We start from the raw sequence: 16,423 nt of genomic DNA on the forward strand, positions 1-16,423 counted from the left end.
AACGCTGTAATGGTGGTAGAAACTGTATGTCATGATGGCTTGTGTAATGTTAGAGGCAGAGTTCAGCATTTAAAATACTAAAGTGAAAGCTCCTGGTATGATCATTCACAGCACATTTTGTTGATAAGTTGGCATTTACTGTATAATTAGTGTATAGACTGTGGACCAAAGACAGAGAAATCCAGTCTTCTAAGCTTCAGTTATTTTGAGTGACACAAACGTCACAGTATGATTTAGTAACAGTGGCTGGACACACAAATCGACTCAACGACATACAGATGAACATCCACACACATCATATGGTTAAATGGATCAGTAAGGCAAGTCTGGAGTTTTAGGGAGACATTAGGAGTTTGTTGGACCAAGCACCATTACTGTATGAGTCATAGAGGTGTGGTTGGTCAAAGCAGAAAGATAAGGACTGTGTAGAGGGGATCAGGACCATGCTGAACTATCCAGGAAATTGTGTCTTGTGGTTGGAAGGTTGGAGTGCTTTTCATAGTCTGTAGGTTTATACTCTACGTAAGTCATGGTTTAAAAAATAAATAATAATAAAAATAGTATGTACATTTTTTATAGCACCTTTCCAGAGCTCAAGAACTCTTTTTTGCTTTGAACATGTTTAGAGTCCATCTTTCCAACATACAAACATGCCGCACATTCCAGTGCTGCAAGTTACACGGCTCAACTGTCTAGCTAGGCCCGTTGACTTAATTTAAATGTTTATTATCCAGTTATGTCAGTATAGGCTACTGTATCAACTTATTTTCAAAAGAAAATACAGTGTTTGCTCAAATTATAAAATAGTGTCTAACCTTCAAGGCAGTTTTGTAAACCAATAGCAACAGCATGTGGCTATTTAGAAGAAGTCTGAATGAATACAAAACCTCAATAAATAAAACAGGACATGACGATTCTTCATTTTCTTTTCATTTACTTCACGTGTACAGTTAGGCCCTATATCAGTAAGAGGGCAGTAATGGATTTAAAAGGGCACAACGCTGCCTTTGTAGTCCATGAAGGCGCCGTTCTGCTTCTCTGTGAGGGACTTCATCACACGCAGAAGTCCCTCCACACTCTCTGGTGCGTCTATCTCCCCCTGGTGGTCATAAACACACATCACACTGTGTCAGCTCAGAAACAGATCAGCACAGAAGAGACCCTCAATAAGAATTTCCAAGCATTTGTGTTCCTGTGACCTGAGAGGCTCCCATTCCCACATGACAGTCACCAGAATGTGGAATGCCCCTCCCTCACACAGACCTGCGCCCCATTCATTAGAGTAGTTTCCCTCCTTTACACTGTCACTGTCTATACACCATTCAAACCTCATACTTCCCTGAAAAGTATTTTCAGTGTTCAGCCTGCAATTCAGAGGATTTAGAATCAATCCAGATTCATTAGTTTACCGGGTGTACAGACTCTGTCTCTGCTCAACCTTGTCTCTACTCTCCCCTATTGACTATTTATAGAAGTTGTGATAGTCGACTGTGGGTGCAGTGAATTGACACCCACACCAACCCTTGCCTGTACCTGCTCTGTCCGGCCTTGGATAACTCCCTGCTCCCGTACGACCCATGCCTGTGACCTGGTTCCCCCTTTTGGGTATCCCCTTCTACTCTGTCTGCCTGTTGTCAATAAAGCCTCCGTTGAGTTGGTGCAGTTCCCTGTCTAAACAATGTCCACTTGTCATTTTCTGATCACTACGGCTTATTTCTTACCACAACTCAGTCCATTTGTGGATTGCTTAAATAATATCTCGAACGCAACGATGCGTTCAGTTGAAACAGTGAGACTCACCCCCTCTCCTCCCATGTCTGTGCGAACCCAGCCAGGGTGCAAGTTAGCAAACAGAATCTCATCCTTTTTGAACTCTTCCACTGCACACATGGTCAGCATGTTCAAACCTGCCTGAGAGAAAGAGAGAGAGAGAGAGAGAGAGAGAAAGACAGAGAGAGAGAGACAGAGAGAGAGAGAGAGAGAGAAACAGAGAGAGAGAGAGAGAGAGAGAGAGACAGAGAGAGAGAGAGGTAAAGGGTGGGAAGGAGGAACAGGAAAAGAGGAGGGAGGGTGTCAAAGAGGAGAGGATGCAAGACAATAGAGGTAACTGGATGGTCATGGCCGTGAAACGGCAGGGTGAGGTAAGATTAGTCGACGCTGGAAAGGGAGTGCCTGGGTGAGAGAGTTCACCTCACCTTGCTGACACGATAGGACACGGCGGGGAAGAATGAGTACGACGCTTCAACCAAAGATATGGATCCGAGCGTACTGGAAATGTTGATAACAGCTGCCTTGCTGCAGGACATCCCTGGCTTCCCACTGGCTTTTGCTGCTGTCCGTAGATAGGGCAGAAACTCCTAAGGAGGGCCAGAGAAAGAACAATGAGAATGATCCAAAAAGAAACAAACGACCAGATGTTTGCCGATACCCATACCTGTTATTGTTATGGCAACTGTACAAAGAAATGAATTGTCTCCACTGTGGGTCAGCAGGGGGTTCCTTAGAATCCGCTCACCTTAATGATGTTCATGGGGCCCATCACGTTTGTGTTGAAGGCAGACTGCATGTCTTCAGAGCTGGTGGACTGTATGGTGCCATGGGCTAAGACCCCCGCGTTGTTCACCAGCATGTTGAGGCCCTCCTTCCCCAGCAGGGAGCCCACCCGCTGGGCAGACTCCTTAATGCTGCAGGGGTCCGTGGCGTCTGATGGAGATAAGGCAACATTACGACTCACAAATGGCAATTGGGACTCTTACACTAAATAACAGCACATGCTAGGTTAATATGAGAGAGAGAGAGAGAGAGAGAGAGAGAGCGAGAGCGAGAGCGAGAGCGAGAGCGAGAGAGAGAGTGAGAGTACAAGTTACAAGTGGATACATTGTTACCTAAACGAATGACGGTGATGATTTTAGGGTGCTTCTCGGCCAGGTTTCGGAGATTCTACAACACAAGAGGTCCATGGTTACTCACACTGGGACGTTTGGGCCAGCTTACCCACGCTGCTCGAGAAGGGGCTCCTCTCACCTCAGCTTTGGGACCCTCTGGGTCTCTGCAGCAGGCGAACAACTGGCGGACAGGCTGCGGAGCCTCCATCATCTGTTTGACCATCTCCAGCCCCAGGCCTCGGTTTGCTCCTGTGATCAGGACGCTACAGGCTCTAGTTGCTGCCATTCTCAGTGTGTACCTCTGCCTCAGTCAAGACGATGTGAGTGTGGAGTAAATAAAAGCTGGAGGCTCCACTTATAAGACCTGAGGGGTTGAGTGAGTTCACGGCCTGGGAAACTCTTCACAAAGGAAAACAAGAAGTCATGGATGCTGAGTCACTCTGCAATGGAGAAACTGTGTATGTGTGTGCAGCGTACACAAGGGTTACATGAGTGACAGGCTGACTAACAGGACAAGACATCTGTATCAATGGTCACGCTCTGAGAGGGAGGCATGACAGCCTAATCACAGTGACTTGGCACTTGTGTCTACATGTTATGAGTGATTGACTCTATAAAGATGTCTCACTGGTAATGAAAAGGTTTTTGTGCCAACGAAAATGTGTGTGTGCGAGGACCTGGGTGCGCATCAGTAATCAAATGACTCATTACATGGATGGTGGAATGTTTGCAGTAGGAAGATTGAGTCAATAATTCACAGAAAGTGGGTCTTAGTGAGCAATGATAGAATCCTTTTGATGATAGCTTTTCGTTCAGCGAACACATAGCCATTGCATGTGAGTGCTGTGAGTCATGATTACACTATTTGGCAATCTTAACCTGACAGTGTAGGACACACACATCTACACATACAGATGCACACACACACACAAAAATTAATCAGATTCAGAATCCATAATCAGAATCCAAATTTGGTTTATTCGCCGTGTAAGTTTACACAAACACAGAATTCACTGTGGCAGGAAGGCGCATAGAATAAATATATAGGGACCCTAAATAAAATAAAAAAGTAGAAATGTACAACAGTCTGACTAATTCTAAAAACGAAAAAAAAAAAAAAATATATATATATATATAAAACTAATAATAATAATAAGAAGAATAGGACAACATAGTGCAAATGAGGTAAGGGTGGCTTGTGCGCAGTGGATATAACGCTAGGTGTCAGATGAGGTCAATGATTCAGTAGTGCAGGTCTTTGTACCCTCACCGTATGAGTCATTGAATGGTTGACGAAAGCAGAAAGAATGTGGGTATTGTATTTACTGTAGGTAAAGGGGACATTGGGTCATGTGATGATATGCAAATGTAGGCAAAGGAGAGGGCAGAGGGCTGTGGCCACTATACAACAGCCCTGCCAACACAGCACGTTTGACAGGAAGTGCAGTTGTATGGGATTGAGAGACACACATTCCTCTGATTCACAGCCTACTGCACTCTCGTTACTTTATATCATATTTTATTGCATGTTGTTCAGTTTTTGTTTGTATTTTGTCATATTTTGTTATATATATATATATATAAATAAAAAAAACATTTCATACTTTTTATATTTAAAGACAGCACACACTTTGAGAATGCTTATATGTTTACTGTATGCACCCAGCCACCGAAGTAAATTCCTTGTTGTGTAAACTACTTGGCTATTAAACTGTATTCTGATTTTGATTCTTCTGATTCTGATTCCTAGGAAGGACTCCACGACTTCCATGTTTACGTCAACAGTTACACGGACACATCCAACGGGCGTCAGAACCATCATGAGACAGACAAACATGAGATTGACTGACTTTATTCATATCTACATATTTTCATCTGGTTGACGGTACTGCAGGTGTGCTGGCACCACTGCAGTACAGGGATGCAGAGCAGCATGCGGACCACTAGGGTGCACTGTCTCTCACACACATTGACATAGGCTCGATCACCAAAAGTCCTTGCTCAATACATGCATGAACCTCCAACATGCATGTCAACCACAGCAAGCTGGTGACGCGACATGGCACACTGGATGATGACTAAGAAAGACAGAGAAGGGGGTCCTGGCTGTCGACAGCTCTTCACGGAGAGACACAGTAAACAAGAAACCAGAACAAGCTTCGCTCGACGAAATGTGTCTCGCTTCACAAACAGTCCCTTACAATGTTTGGCACCCACACTTCAAAACACGATTATAGAAAACCCATTAGTGCTCGGTGCCTGCTAACTCTATGTGACAACATGCTGCTCTTTGGATCCCTCCGGTGCTGGTGAGCTGAATGATGTTTGAGCAATACAGCAGACAGCGAAAAGCGACAAAAAGGAGTGTTAAAAACCGAAGGCTTTTTATGTTTAGTACACAGTGTAACAGACATCCCCCAGTGTGACTAGAACTACGACATAAAGAGACACTGGAAAGAAATCTATCGCTCCAAATCCATATGGGTTCCTTTGGCTGTCCAGAGAAAATTGGCAGTGTCTGGCTCTCAACATACATATTAGCACATGCACATACACAGACACAAACATGTGGCACTTCTGGGTCTCCTGTGCTCCACTATGAACATACACCGGTGCATAACTGTGGTTCAAAAAGGTCCATGCAAAGTCCTCTGAGTTCAATGTGACAATGTTCACAAAGGAGTGGAGCACATGCTGTATCTCTGACCTTTGGACTCTCTCTCTCTCTCTCTCTCTCTCTCTCTCTCTCTCTCTCTCTCTCTCTCTCTCTCTTGGTCATCTCTCTCGTCGTAGGCGCCCGTTCCCTCTCTCTCCCTCTCTTGTCTCTTCCTGTCTGTGATGTGCTTCATTGTTCATGTCCTCCTCTGGCAGGGCTCATGCGATCGTCTCCTCCCCTTTACAGATGGGTGCTGTCCTGGGTGTCAAACCTGTGACCCTCCGATCTCCCTGCGTTGGCCTTCCGGCTGCTCCCCTGGCTGGGCACCAAAGACAGGGGGTCGGGCCTGATCAGGTATCTGGAGGGGGGGACCACACACGCACATGGGGACACACTCAGATGGGGCCTAGATTACTCATGGTTCAGCCGTGTGAATGCGTGCATTGAATTGTAACCCGGTTTCGATGTGATCAATCGTCCTGTACTCACACGACGTCGTGCAGCTCCAGCCTGGTGTCAGGGGAAGGGTTGATGAGAATGTAGGATAACCTGTTGCCCTGGTCCGACATCCCATCTGACACAGGAAGAGCATGGTATAGCACAGGTATTCAATAAGACCATTTCCAACACTCCTACACAGTCGCACTACAGCACGGCGACCACACAGTTACACTACGTAAGAGTGCGGCTTGTCTGGGTTGTTATATGTTTGGAAACTACACGAGGCAGCTCGGATTCAATACGGATTCGAGAGACCGCAGATAGAGTGCGGCTAGTCTGGTTTGTTATATGTTATATATTACTTTTATCACTTGTATTATTGTTTTTGTTGATTTTATGTAAAGCACCTTGAGCTGCAATTCCTGTATGAAATGTGCTATATAAATAAAGTCTTACTTAAAGTCTTACTACGGCACAGCTACTCCACAGCTGTACGACGGCGCAGCAACGCGACGGCACAGCTAAACCGCTCCCCCACTGTGCTACTGCACAGCTGTACAGCAACATAGCTCTACTAAAACACAGCTCCACTACAACACGGCAGGTACTCACTGAAGCCGGAAGGCGAGAGGCCCAGGTGTTTCATGCGCGTGCGGACCAGGGCGTTCAGCTCCTGTCTCTCCGAGCGTCTGAACAGGGTGAGCCTCTGCTGGCTGATCCGCTCCGCCGCGCTGCCGGTGCCCCCCTTGGAGCCGCCGGGCCCACGGCCCCCCTTCCTGCTCAGCCTGCGAGCCCACTGCATGCTCTTCCTCCTGAGCAGGGGGTGGTCCGAGGAGTGGGACGAGGAGGGGGGCTCGGAGGAGGTGGAGTTGCGATGGGGCCCCGTCCTGGAGAGCAAGGGCTCTCTGGGTTCCCGCGTGTCCTCGTAGTCTTCCACGGTAATGGACACCTGGGACTGAGACCCCCACACACACACACACACACACACGCACACACGCGCGCACACGCCCCCCCCCACACACACACACATTTGTCCTTATCATTGAATTGGTATGCGGCGAGTGACTGAAAATCTTGGATTTCTCGTATCGATCTGTTGTTCCACAGGCTGAATTGAAACTGGAATGAGCTTCTTTCGAGATAGGCTTCCAAACTGTGTGTGAGTGTGGAGGCGAGGTGCTGGGCCCGGGTGGGGTACCTCAGAGACAGGAAGCTTGTGGGCCTCGGTGCGATAGATGCCGATGGGAATGTCGCCGTTGGAGGAGCACAGCTTCTGGTAGAGTCTGCCGTAGGAGCGTATCCACAGGTCTTCCTCTGTGATTTTCATCTAACACAACCCAGACACCAGCCCTCGTCACCCTGGTCGCTGGGCAGATACACTGCTGTCTGTCCAGCGTTCAGTATACAATAGACTACAAGGGGCATGGTCACACTGGGTCTCATTGATGGGTATGGATCTATTTTGTGTCGTGTGAAGCAAGGGATCTGGCAGGGTTTGAGGTAGCCTACTTACAGCACACAGGAAGCCGGAGCCAGGCATGGAGTCCAGTCCTAGTAACAGTCTGGTGATGGAGATCATGTAGTCCTTCACAAAGGACTGGCAGGAACCCCCCCCCCCCCACACACACACACACACACACACACGCATACACACACAAGAGTGCACACGCACGCAAACACAGGAATGCACACCCATGCAGGCACACGTGCGCACAAGACAAGGAAAGGTCATGAATGTGATCCACAGACAAAACATCTCCAAGGTTTCGCCACATTTGCTACCGCTTCATTGAATGGGCTCTGAATGGGTTGGTTTGGAATGTTTAGCCACACTCAGAGTTACCTGATAGAGCAGGGTATCCAACATACTGACGCTGAACACCTTCCCTGCAGCGAAGGGCAGACGGAACATGAAGACCAGATTGGAGCCTTTCTCTCTTTCCTTCTACAGAGACGACACTCACACACACACACACACCACACACACAGAGAGACATGAAAGACGTGGCGGAAGTTAGGAGGGAGCAGAATTCTTGGTCGAATTGGATGCAGCGTCACGAGCTGGAGAGAACAGACGGGTCACAGGCCAGGTCAGACGAATACCTTCTCCAGCTTGGAGAGAGCCAGGGAGTAGTGGTCTTTGACCTTGAACTGCATGAAGCGCATGTTGGCAGGGTGGGTGAGCTCGGTGATGATGCTGAGGGCTGGGAACAGTCTGGGGAGGAGAGAGGGAGACCAAGAGAAAGAGTGAGAGAGATAGAGAGGATGAGAGACAGAGCGAGTTTGACATGGAGAAGATTACAGAGTTGAGAGAGAGAGAGAGAGAGAGAGAGAGAGATGGAGAACAGAGAGAACGAGATCCCAATGAAGAAAGACAGTCGAATTGAAAACAGACATGTCGACCCGTCCCTCTCGAGAGTCGAGTGAAATTGGGGCAGGCTTACCTGAAGAGAGTCTGGACGTTGACGATGGTCTTGGCGTCAGCCATGTAGTCCTCCTCAGCGATCATGGAGCTCTCCTTATCCACCACCACCATGGTGTCGGCAAACGTCACGCCGCACCGCAGCAAACTGTCCAGACTAGAGCGAGAGACAGAGAGTTGGACAAAGCTGTACACCTGTGTGGTGTAGTGACACGTATGTATATGTTGAACGACTGTGTGTGTCTCTCTGTATGTGTGTAGGAAACATAAATATATATAAGGCCGTGATTCATATCGATGAATATTTTTGTAATTCCACCATTGCTCTGGCGATATGAACATTTGTTTTTTTCATGCCAATAAAGCCCATTGAACTGAACTGAGAGAGAGAGAGAGATAGAGGAAGAGAGAGAGCAAAGTAGAACAACAGACACGGAGAGAGTCCAAAGGTCAGCGATACAGCATGTGCTCCACATCTCCACAGAGAGAGAGAGAGAGAGATGAGGAAAACGAGACGCAGAAAGAGAAACAGAGAGAGTTCGAGATGGCATAGCACAGGGAGAAAGGGTGAAAGGGGGGATTTCTAATAAACCCCATCAATATGCACCACGGGAACGCAGAGAGAAAACGAACAAACAGGCAAAAGGGCCACAAGAGTGCAACCCGAGTGGAACAGAGCCGATGCTAGAAGCCGTCTTACTTGTCGATGGATCCCACCGTGTAGAACACCATGGGGAACCAGCAGATGGCCTCCAGGAAGTCAGCTTCTGGTCTGGATCAATCACAACATACATGGCTCGTTTCCTGGTTCTCAACATCGGAATTTCATGCGTGCCACAACAAAGCGACAGATCCCCACCGTAAACGAGCAGAAAGCCTACAGCTCCACCTGACGATGCTGCCAGCTCTTTGGGCAACAGAACACATATTATAGGATGACTCGGCCCTTTTATCGGCCCTTCGTTGGATTCCGGCTCGATTCGTCCGCTCGCGTTGGCGAACCAGACACACGTGCTGTCATCATGCACGCAGTGTTCAGCACCTCAATGGCTGTCATGTGGTACACCTGTGGTAAACATGTGCGTTCATGTGTGTGTGTGTGTGGGGGGGGGGGGGGAGGATCCTCACATGCTTTCCAGCAGCAGCACTATGGGGTTGAGTTCCTTCCTGGGTCTGTAGTAGGCCCTCAGTGGGACTATGAAGTTGTACAGGCCGTTCCCCGCACTCTCGGCCGACACGATGATGAGCTTGTTCTTAAAGCCGTAGGAACGGGCGTCCTCAAACGGGATGTGGTGGCAGGCCTGGGGGAGAAGCGGCGGGGGGGGGGGGGGGGGGGGGGGGGGGGGGGTCATCGGTCGGTGTGTTGGGTGGGTGAGAGGCTGCGTGGGGTTGAGGGGTGTGTGGGTGTGTGGAGGTTATCGTGGTTGAGGCCCCACCTTGTCCATCCGCAGGCAGCAGAAGGGCATCTTCTCCTGCAGGAGGTGGCAGAGCGCAGGGGAGCTGCCAATGTAGGGAGAGTTCAGCGGGTACCCCTTCACCCACCTGCCACACACACACACCGACAGACAGACAAGCACACACACGGTTACTCAAAATGACTCAGCGTACCTAAGCGCTACAACAACATACTGTGTACAGTTTCCGGAACAACTCCCTGTCCAGCAGACAGCGGTCGGCACTCACTCGCAGTGTCCTCCCCACCAGTTGGACCTCTCGTCTCCGTCGCTCTCCTCCTTCTCCTCCTCCCCCCCCTCGTCCTCCGACTGGTCCCCCAGGAGGTCGAAGGTGGCCGCGTTGACCCCGTCCACCAGCTCCAGGACGGGGTCGATGCTGTGGCGCCTCTCCTCCGCAGAGTCTGCCATCGCTGGGAGGGCCAGGGTGTTGGCACCCCCTGCCTCCGTCCTGGAGCCACTCCGGCCCCCTCCCCCACTGCCCAGGCCCATGCCACCTGGACCCTGACCCTCAGGGCTACTGTCACTGGAGTCCTGCAGATCTATGGCCACCGTTCCTGCAGGAGGTGCAACCAAAATGATTCAATGAGACCTTTGGTAAACCCCATCATACAATACAGAACGATAAGTACACGTCCCGCAGGGAAAATCCCTGATGTGTTGAAACAAATAACAGTATTTCATTTGAGGAGTGAAAGGGTAGTGATTTTAAATGTGTCCACCAGGTGGTGTGACGGTTAAGCCAAATCCCAAAAAACACATTCATTTTCATTTGACATTTCAGTCATTTGGCACGTTCGTCTGCAAATCCAACAATTAGATACAATTGAAAATGTCTGTCCATTTACAGCTCCCTCTTTTCAAAGTCCTCCCACTGTGCATCGCGATCAGCTCATGGTATAATCTATTTTTTTTTATAGATCCAAGGGTCTCTCTGCGTCACTACAAGCTGGAGAAATGACGCCGAGGTGAGAGGAGAGGAACGAATCGGTGCCTCATTGACTCACTGACCCATGCTAGCGATGATGCTGTGGACGGGCAGACGAGTGAGGCCATGGTAGATGGTCTGGGGGACGCCGCCCCTGCTGCTGCCCCCTGGCCCCCCCCTGGAGGGCTCCCTCTGGCCTCTGACGAAGGCAGAGTTCTCCTCCTTGGAAATGTTGATGTAGAAGCAGGTGTCGGAACCCCCCATGATGTGACAGGGGCCGGGGTTGAGAAGGATGTTGGTGGTGTCGAGCCTGCGCACGCCGATCAGACACACGCCGTATCTGCCGAGAGAGGGCCAGAGAGCAAAATGTGTCGGTCGGTTTCTGTGTGTGTTTGTGCGGGTGTGTGAGTGTGTGGAACCTACTTCTTATGCGCATGAAAGGAGGCAAACGTGAAACTCTTCCCCTGGTACTCTCCGAAAAATTTGCTCTCCTCCAGGCGGATGTGATGCACCTCATTGGCCGAGCAGCGGCGGTACGTGCGCTGCCACTGGTCGGCTGAGCAGGCTCCGCCCTCCCTGAGAAGGGGAGCAAAGCCATTGATTGGAGACGGGAGCGAGCTTATTGATTGGTCGCGAGCGGACAAAGGTGACCTTTGAAACAAAGCGCACGCAGCTATCGCCTCAACATCGCCGGCACATCAAACACATTTCCTCACAAGGCTGTCGCAACGATGGTTTACATCTCTGTCAGAGGCCGGGATCAATACCTCCATGAGACCACTGACTAAGGCGAGGGCACAGAGCGTCTAAGAGCGGGGCCACCCTGCAGCTCAGTCGCTGCGGGGCCCTCTGGAGCAACCCATTCACACACAAGCCGTGCTCAAGCGGACAGCCTTCGTGGAGGCCAAGGGCGAGTGTCGGGGAAGTGAGAACTGGAGGGCAGTGGTGTGTGGGAGTGTAACAGTGTGGGCGGGCACCCTGTGAAAAAAGTGCATTGCATAAACAATTCCTGTGCCAAATTCACAGCTCATAGGGACAGTGTGCCATGCTGGGTTGATGTCATGACACATCAGGGGGCACGTTCTGGCAGGGGGGGCAGGAGGCTGCAGGGGAGGTGGGTGGCGACACGCTGACTGACCTGATGAGGGGCTGGAAGACTCTTGCACGTTGCTTGAAGGCCTCTGGGGGCACTGTTCTGAGAGGAGAGGCTTGGTGAGGCAGCAGACTGCAACTCGTCCCTGATGCACACTATATCGCCAGAAGGATTCGCTCGTCTGCCTTCACACGCCTATGAACGGGAGTGACATCCCGTTTCTTAAACCATAGGATTTCATGTGATGCCGGCCCACCCTTTGCAGCTAGAACAGCTTCAATTCCTCTAGGACGGCTTTCCACAAGGTTTAAGGAGTGTGTTTATGGGGAATTTTTGGAACTTCTTCCAGAAATGCGAGATGGCCTGGCTCGCAGAGGTGTTCTATCGGGTTGAGATCAGGACTCTGTGCAGGCCAGTCAAGTTCTTCCACACCAAACTCGCTCATCCATGTCTTTATGGCCTTTGCTTTGTGCACCTGAATTCAATGATTTGGATAGCCGAGGGAATACTTTTGGCAATATAGTGTATATCTGGTCTACTCTATAGCTGGGCCACCAAAGGTCTACTGTAAGTTAGGATCAACCGGCTTTAGATTCAATACACAGCCTTCAGTGGCCTGTCTTTGGGGGATCGGATAGGGAGAAAGAGAGGGACAGACAGAGAGAAAAGAGAGTGAGACAGAGAGAGACAGACATAGACAGAGAGAGAAAGAGAGAGAGAGAGTGAGAGAGAGAGAGAGAGACATAGACATAGACAGAGAGGGAGAGAGAGAGAGAGATAGAGAGAGAGAGAGAGAGACATAGACATAGACATAGACAGAGAAAGAGAGAGAGAGAGAGAGAGAGAGAGAGAGAGGGAGGACTGGAGGGAAATGAAAGAGAGAGTACTCACTGTCCTCTGGAGGAGTGGATCAAGAGGGTGATCAGGGTAGAGGTGGCGGGACACACACAGTTCAGGGCCAGCATGGCGTACTTGAACTCCTCTTCACACACCACATGATCTGCACACACGGAAGAACATTCGGCTCAGAGCGGGGGGGAAATCCCACGGTAAACACAACCTCTGCCTAACCTCGTGCCGGATACTGTAAATTCACTTGTGACTGACAGACTGAACGAGAGTCTGTTTGTGTTTGGACGTGTGGAACCGAGGGAGACAGTGTGTGTGTGTGTATGTGTGTGTGCACATGTGCGTGTGTGTGTGTGTGTGTGCAGGAGGCTGATGGATTTATGCCAGTTAGCAAAGCAGCCTCATTAGTGTAGGTGCAGCCTAAATGGTTCCGTAATTGGTGGTGCAGAGGCTAAGATTAAGTTAGACCCACAAGCTCCTGCAAACGCACATTTATGTATTTGACAAATTACCTCTGACAAAAACTCAAATCACCCAGCTCCTCCTATCGTGAATGCAACCAGCCCACCGTTATCTCTTTTTTAATTTTTTTACATGAAAACGACAACAAACAAGAATGCAACGTGTAAAGTGAAACAACCAGCACTCTCGCCTCAGCGGACTTGTTCCCCTCTAATGCTCACTCACTATGTTCAGCCTTCTGTTGTCTATTCTGGGATGTTGTTTTGGCCTGTGTTTCATCTTGGGGTGTTTGGAAACCCTGGGTGGAGGGGCTTATTACACAGCCTTCGACTTCCCCACACATTCAACTTATCCTGGGGTGGAGCCAAGCGACACAAAACTGAGCTAACACGGATAACGGGTCCTAGCTTGCCCCTTAGCTTGTTGCCCTGGCGTCTCTTTACAAGCAAAAAACGAAACAGCTCTTCGTGTTTTATTAGCCTGTGGAATGATGGCCATGGAGAAGCCATTCCTCCTGCTGTGTAACTCCTGATTACGTTATCTGTAATCGGGAGCTGACAGCCATATGAAAGGCCACACCATTTCCTGCAAATTTAAGCTCGTGTTTTAAAAGCCAAGTGTTCTCTGCATTCGAAATGGATGATTACATTGCCCCAGTAAAGCGATGCGTCCGAGAAGGATTGACCGTTGTCAAGCTGCACAGTTGATTTACAAGTTGTGGAAAAATATACACATATGGTCCTGTGCCTAACAACAGGGTAAGTGGCCATGGCAATACACAGTTAAATACACTGATTGCTTTCTTTTATAAGGCTTTCAGGTTTGGTGTCAATGGGAATACTACAACCAGTCTACTGCTACTAAAACTCCTCAACAAATCTATTCAAACTCGATTCAAACTCCTTACTACTTCAAAAAGGCTGATTTGGCACAAACATATTGGAAGAAAGCACCAGCTCGTGAAATTAGAAAGGACACACAATAAACGTTGATTTGAAGTGTAATCATGGATTGCATCAGAGAGCCGTCGGTGAAATGAACTGTACATCATACGTGCTCTCACACAAATCCTTGCGCACATCCGACACACGCCTAATGAGCTTTTCCCTTCCAACGGGGTTTCCTTTACCACTCTCAGCGTTCACCTTTACCCCCATCTCCTCCTCTCCCACTCCTGCCCTCCTCCACCACCTCCACCCTGCCCTCTCTCCTTGAGATCTACAGTACCAGTGTCTCCAATTAACCAATTGCAACCAATTACCTGACCACATCAGCCGAGTTTGCTGTGACAGCTCAGATGAAGCATTACTGGGTTTCTTCCCTTTCAGGACTGCATGTTGTGTCTCCCCATATGAGGTGTGATGCGTTACGTTTGTGTGGGTGTCGATGTGTGTGTGTGGGTTTGCACACAAACACTACGGCTGAGCCTCTGCGTGTGTGTGTGTGTGTGTGTGTGTGTGTGTGTGAGTGTGCGACGGACAATTTCAGCTGATTATAATTGTGAACCATAAAGTGGACCACCCAAAGCTAACATCAGCGGGAGACTGTAGCTCGGAATGATTGACCACTGACGTGACCACACCCTACAGAAAAGACAGAGCTAGAGCAGAGCTAGACTCTTGTTGCTTAAAATGATAGCAGCGACATTATTTCCTAGTTTAACACCCACTAGCCAGTGTTGTATCAGGACAGTGGCTGTGTCTTCAGACAGCTCACGTCTGCTTTTTAGAAAGGCTTTTTTTTCCGCCTAGATATGATCCTTCCCAGTGAACATTAGGCCGTTGTTAAGCTATTTGTGGGGATCAAATCAAGTCTTCACTCCATCTCATTAATGCCACCCACGCTGGCACTTAGCGCCTCTATTGAGAGCAATGTCACAACGTGGAGACAGTTCTAAAAGCCCATGTGACTGCACATTGATTTGTTCCTCTAGCCGTCTCGCCGAGGCCGCTTGACCAATGAAAGGAGGCGAAATAATAAAGGCCCCCGTTCATATTCATGCGAAGGTCTCTTGCTGTTCGGGATTTACATAAACGTGTGGTTCTTGGAGGAAAGTGGACCAGCATTACAAATGACAACTCAGGGAGCACTCTAAATCATAATCAATCCACTTTTCAGGTATTGTAAATAAAAGAAGGATATAGAACGCTACATGCCTGGTGGTAACTGCCCAGTACTAAATATGGAGCCTCACCTCTTCACATCAAAGCGATGCTGTGACGTGCCAAATAGTCGTGTTAGTTTCATCCCTGTATACTGCACCATTCCCCCCCCCCCCCACACACACACACCAAGCACCAGCCAGGACAGCCACTCAACTACTACCCCCTCACCCAAACACACCCATTCAGATAGGCAGAGAGATGGAGCAGATAGGCAGGGAGACAAGATTAGATAGCTGCATGCTATTTCATCATCTCCCCTCTAATGCCTCAACCTGAACTCATGCAAACCCAATTATAGAGATGGAACTCAGCCTGGAAAAATGGCAGGTTGGGGCGATGGATGACTGGTTGTCTGCTTCCATGATACCTTGTCTGAGGCACACTGCTGAGGGAGGAATAGGAGAAATGGGCTTTTCCGTAACTAGCGAAGGTAGCCACTAGTTCAGTGATTTCAGACAGCTGGGATGAGGGCGCGAGGCTAGAATTGAGTTCCCAGGGCTGTTGTCAGAGAAGTGAGACTAAGAGAGAGAGTGAAGTAGGGAGGGAGGGAGGGAGGGAGGGAGGGAGGGAGGAAGGGAGGGAGGGAGGGAGGGAGGGAGGGAGGGAGGGAGGGAGGAAGGGAGGAAGGGAGGAAGGGAGGAAGGAAGGAAGGAAGGAAGGAAGGAAGGGAGGGAGGGAGGGAGGGAGGGAGGGAGGGAGGGAGGGAAGGGGAAGGAAGGTAGGAAGGAGAAACAGCAGGAGTGAGAGTGGTGTTGGCCTCCTCATCTTTCTCTCTTCCTCCTCCTCCTAACAAGTGCTTCTCTATTGGAGCTTTCTGTTGGTAGGCTGGCGACTGGAAGATAAGCTTTTTTTCCCAGAAGGCAATGTGCATACTCACAGACACCCCTTGTGGGGATACTGCCAACGCAATCTGTCCATCACAGCACAGTCGAGGCAGAGTAGAGAAGTGGAATTTACGGGGTGAGTGTCTGTATCTGATAGGACTGAACGGAGGCCGAATGCATTTGGAAGCTTGTTGTAAATCAGCAAGCAAGCTCAGGTGGAAAACAACAAGAGGATGATACACAGACA

General features: G+C 49.3%; 2 protein-coding genes across 2 annotated transcripts in view; both read right to left on the bottom strand.

Moving 5' to 3' along the window:
* Positions 1-748: 748 nt before the first annotated feature.
* LOC124478988 (C-factor-like) lies at positions 749-3,314 on the bottom strand. Its single transcript, XM_047037436.1, has 6 exons — positions 3,025-3,314; positions 2,886-2,940; positions 2,516-2,703; positions 2,196-2,357; positions 1,801-1,911; positions 749-1,099 (listed from the first exon to the last, which is right to left on the bottom strand). Exons 1-6 carry the CDS (start codon positions 3,169-3,171, stop codon positions 986-988), a joined length of 777 nt encoding a protein of 258 aa, XP_046893392.1. The 5' UTR covers positions 3,172-3,314; the 3' UTR covers positions 749-985.
* Positions 3,315-5,665: 2,351 nt separating this feature from the next.
* The window catches only part of LOC124480090 (potassium channel subfamily T member 2), a 27,690-nt gene continuing 16,932 nt past the window's right edge, over positions 5,666-16,423 (bottom strand). The window contains exons 15-29 of the mRNA XM_047039162.1: positions 12,768-12,876; positions 11,207-11,359; positions 10,867-11,123; positions 10,088-10,412; positions 9,841-9,946; positions 9,533-9,705; positions 9,105-9,176; positions 8,427-8,561; positions 8,086-8,197; positions 7,826-7,927; positions 7,496-7,579; positions 7,181-7,309; positions 6,595-6,937; positions 6,031-6,115; positions 5,666-5,899 (exon numbers count right to left, since the gene is read on the bottom strand). Of these exons, the coding sequence (XP_046895118.1) occupies positions 5,782-5,899; positions 6,031-6,115; positions 6,595-6,937; positions 7,181-7,309; positions 7,496-7,579; positions 7,826-7,927; positions 8,086-8,197; positions 8,427-8,561; positions 9,105-9,176; positions 9,533-9,705; positions 9,841-9,946; positions 10,088-10,412; positions 10,867-11,123; positions 11,207-11,359; positions 12,768-12,876 (2,303 nt within the window). The 3' untranslated portion in view covers positions 5,666-5,781. The remainder of the gene's footprint in view (positions 5,900-6,030; positions 6,116-6,594; positions 6,938-7,180; positions 7,310-7,495; positions 7,580-7,825; positions 7,928-8,085; positions 8,198-8,426; positions 8,562-9,104; positions 9,177-9,532; positions 9,706-9,840; positions 9,947-10,087; positions 10,413-10,866; positions 11,124-11,206; positions 11,360-12,767; positions 12,877-16,423) is intronic.

This window comes from Hypomesus transpacificus, chromosome 17 (genome assembly GCF_021917145.1).
Source record: "Hypomesus transpacificus isolate Combined female chromosome 17, fHypTra1, whole genome shotgun sequence".
Lineage (NCBI taxonomy): Eukaryota > Metazoa > Chordata > Actinopteri > Osmeriformes > Osmeridae > Hypomesus > Hypomesus transpacificus.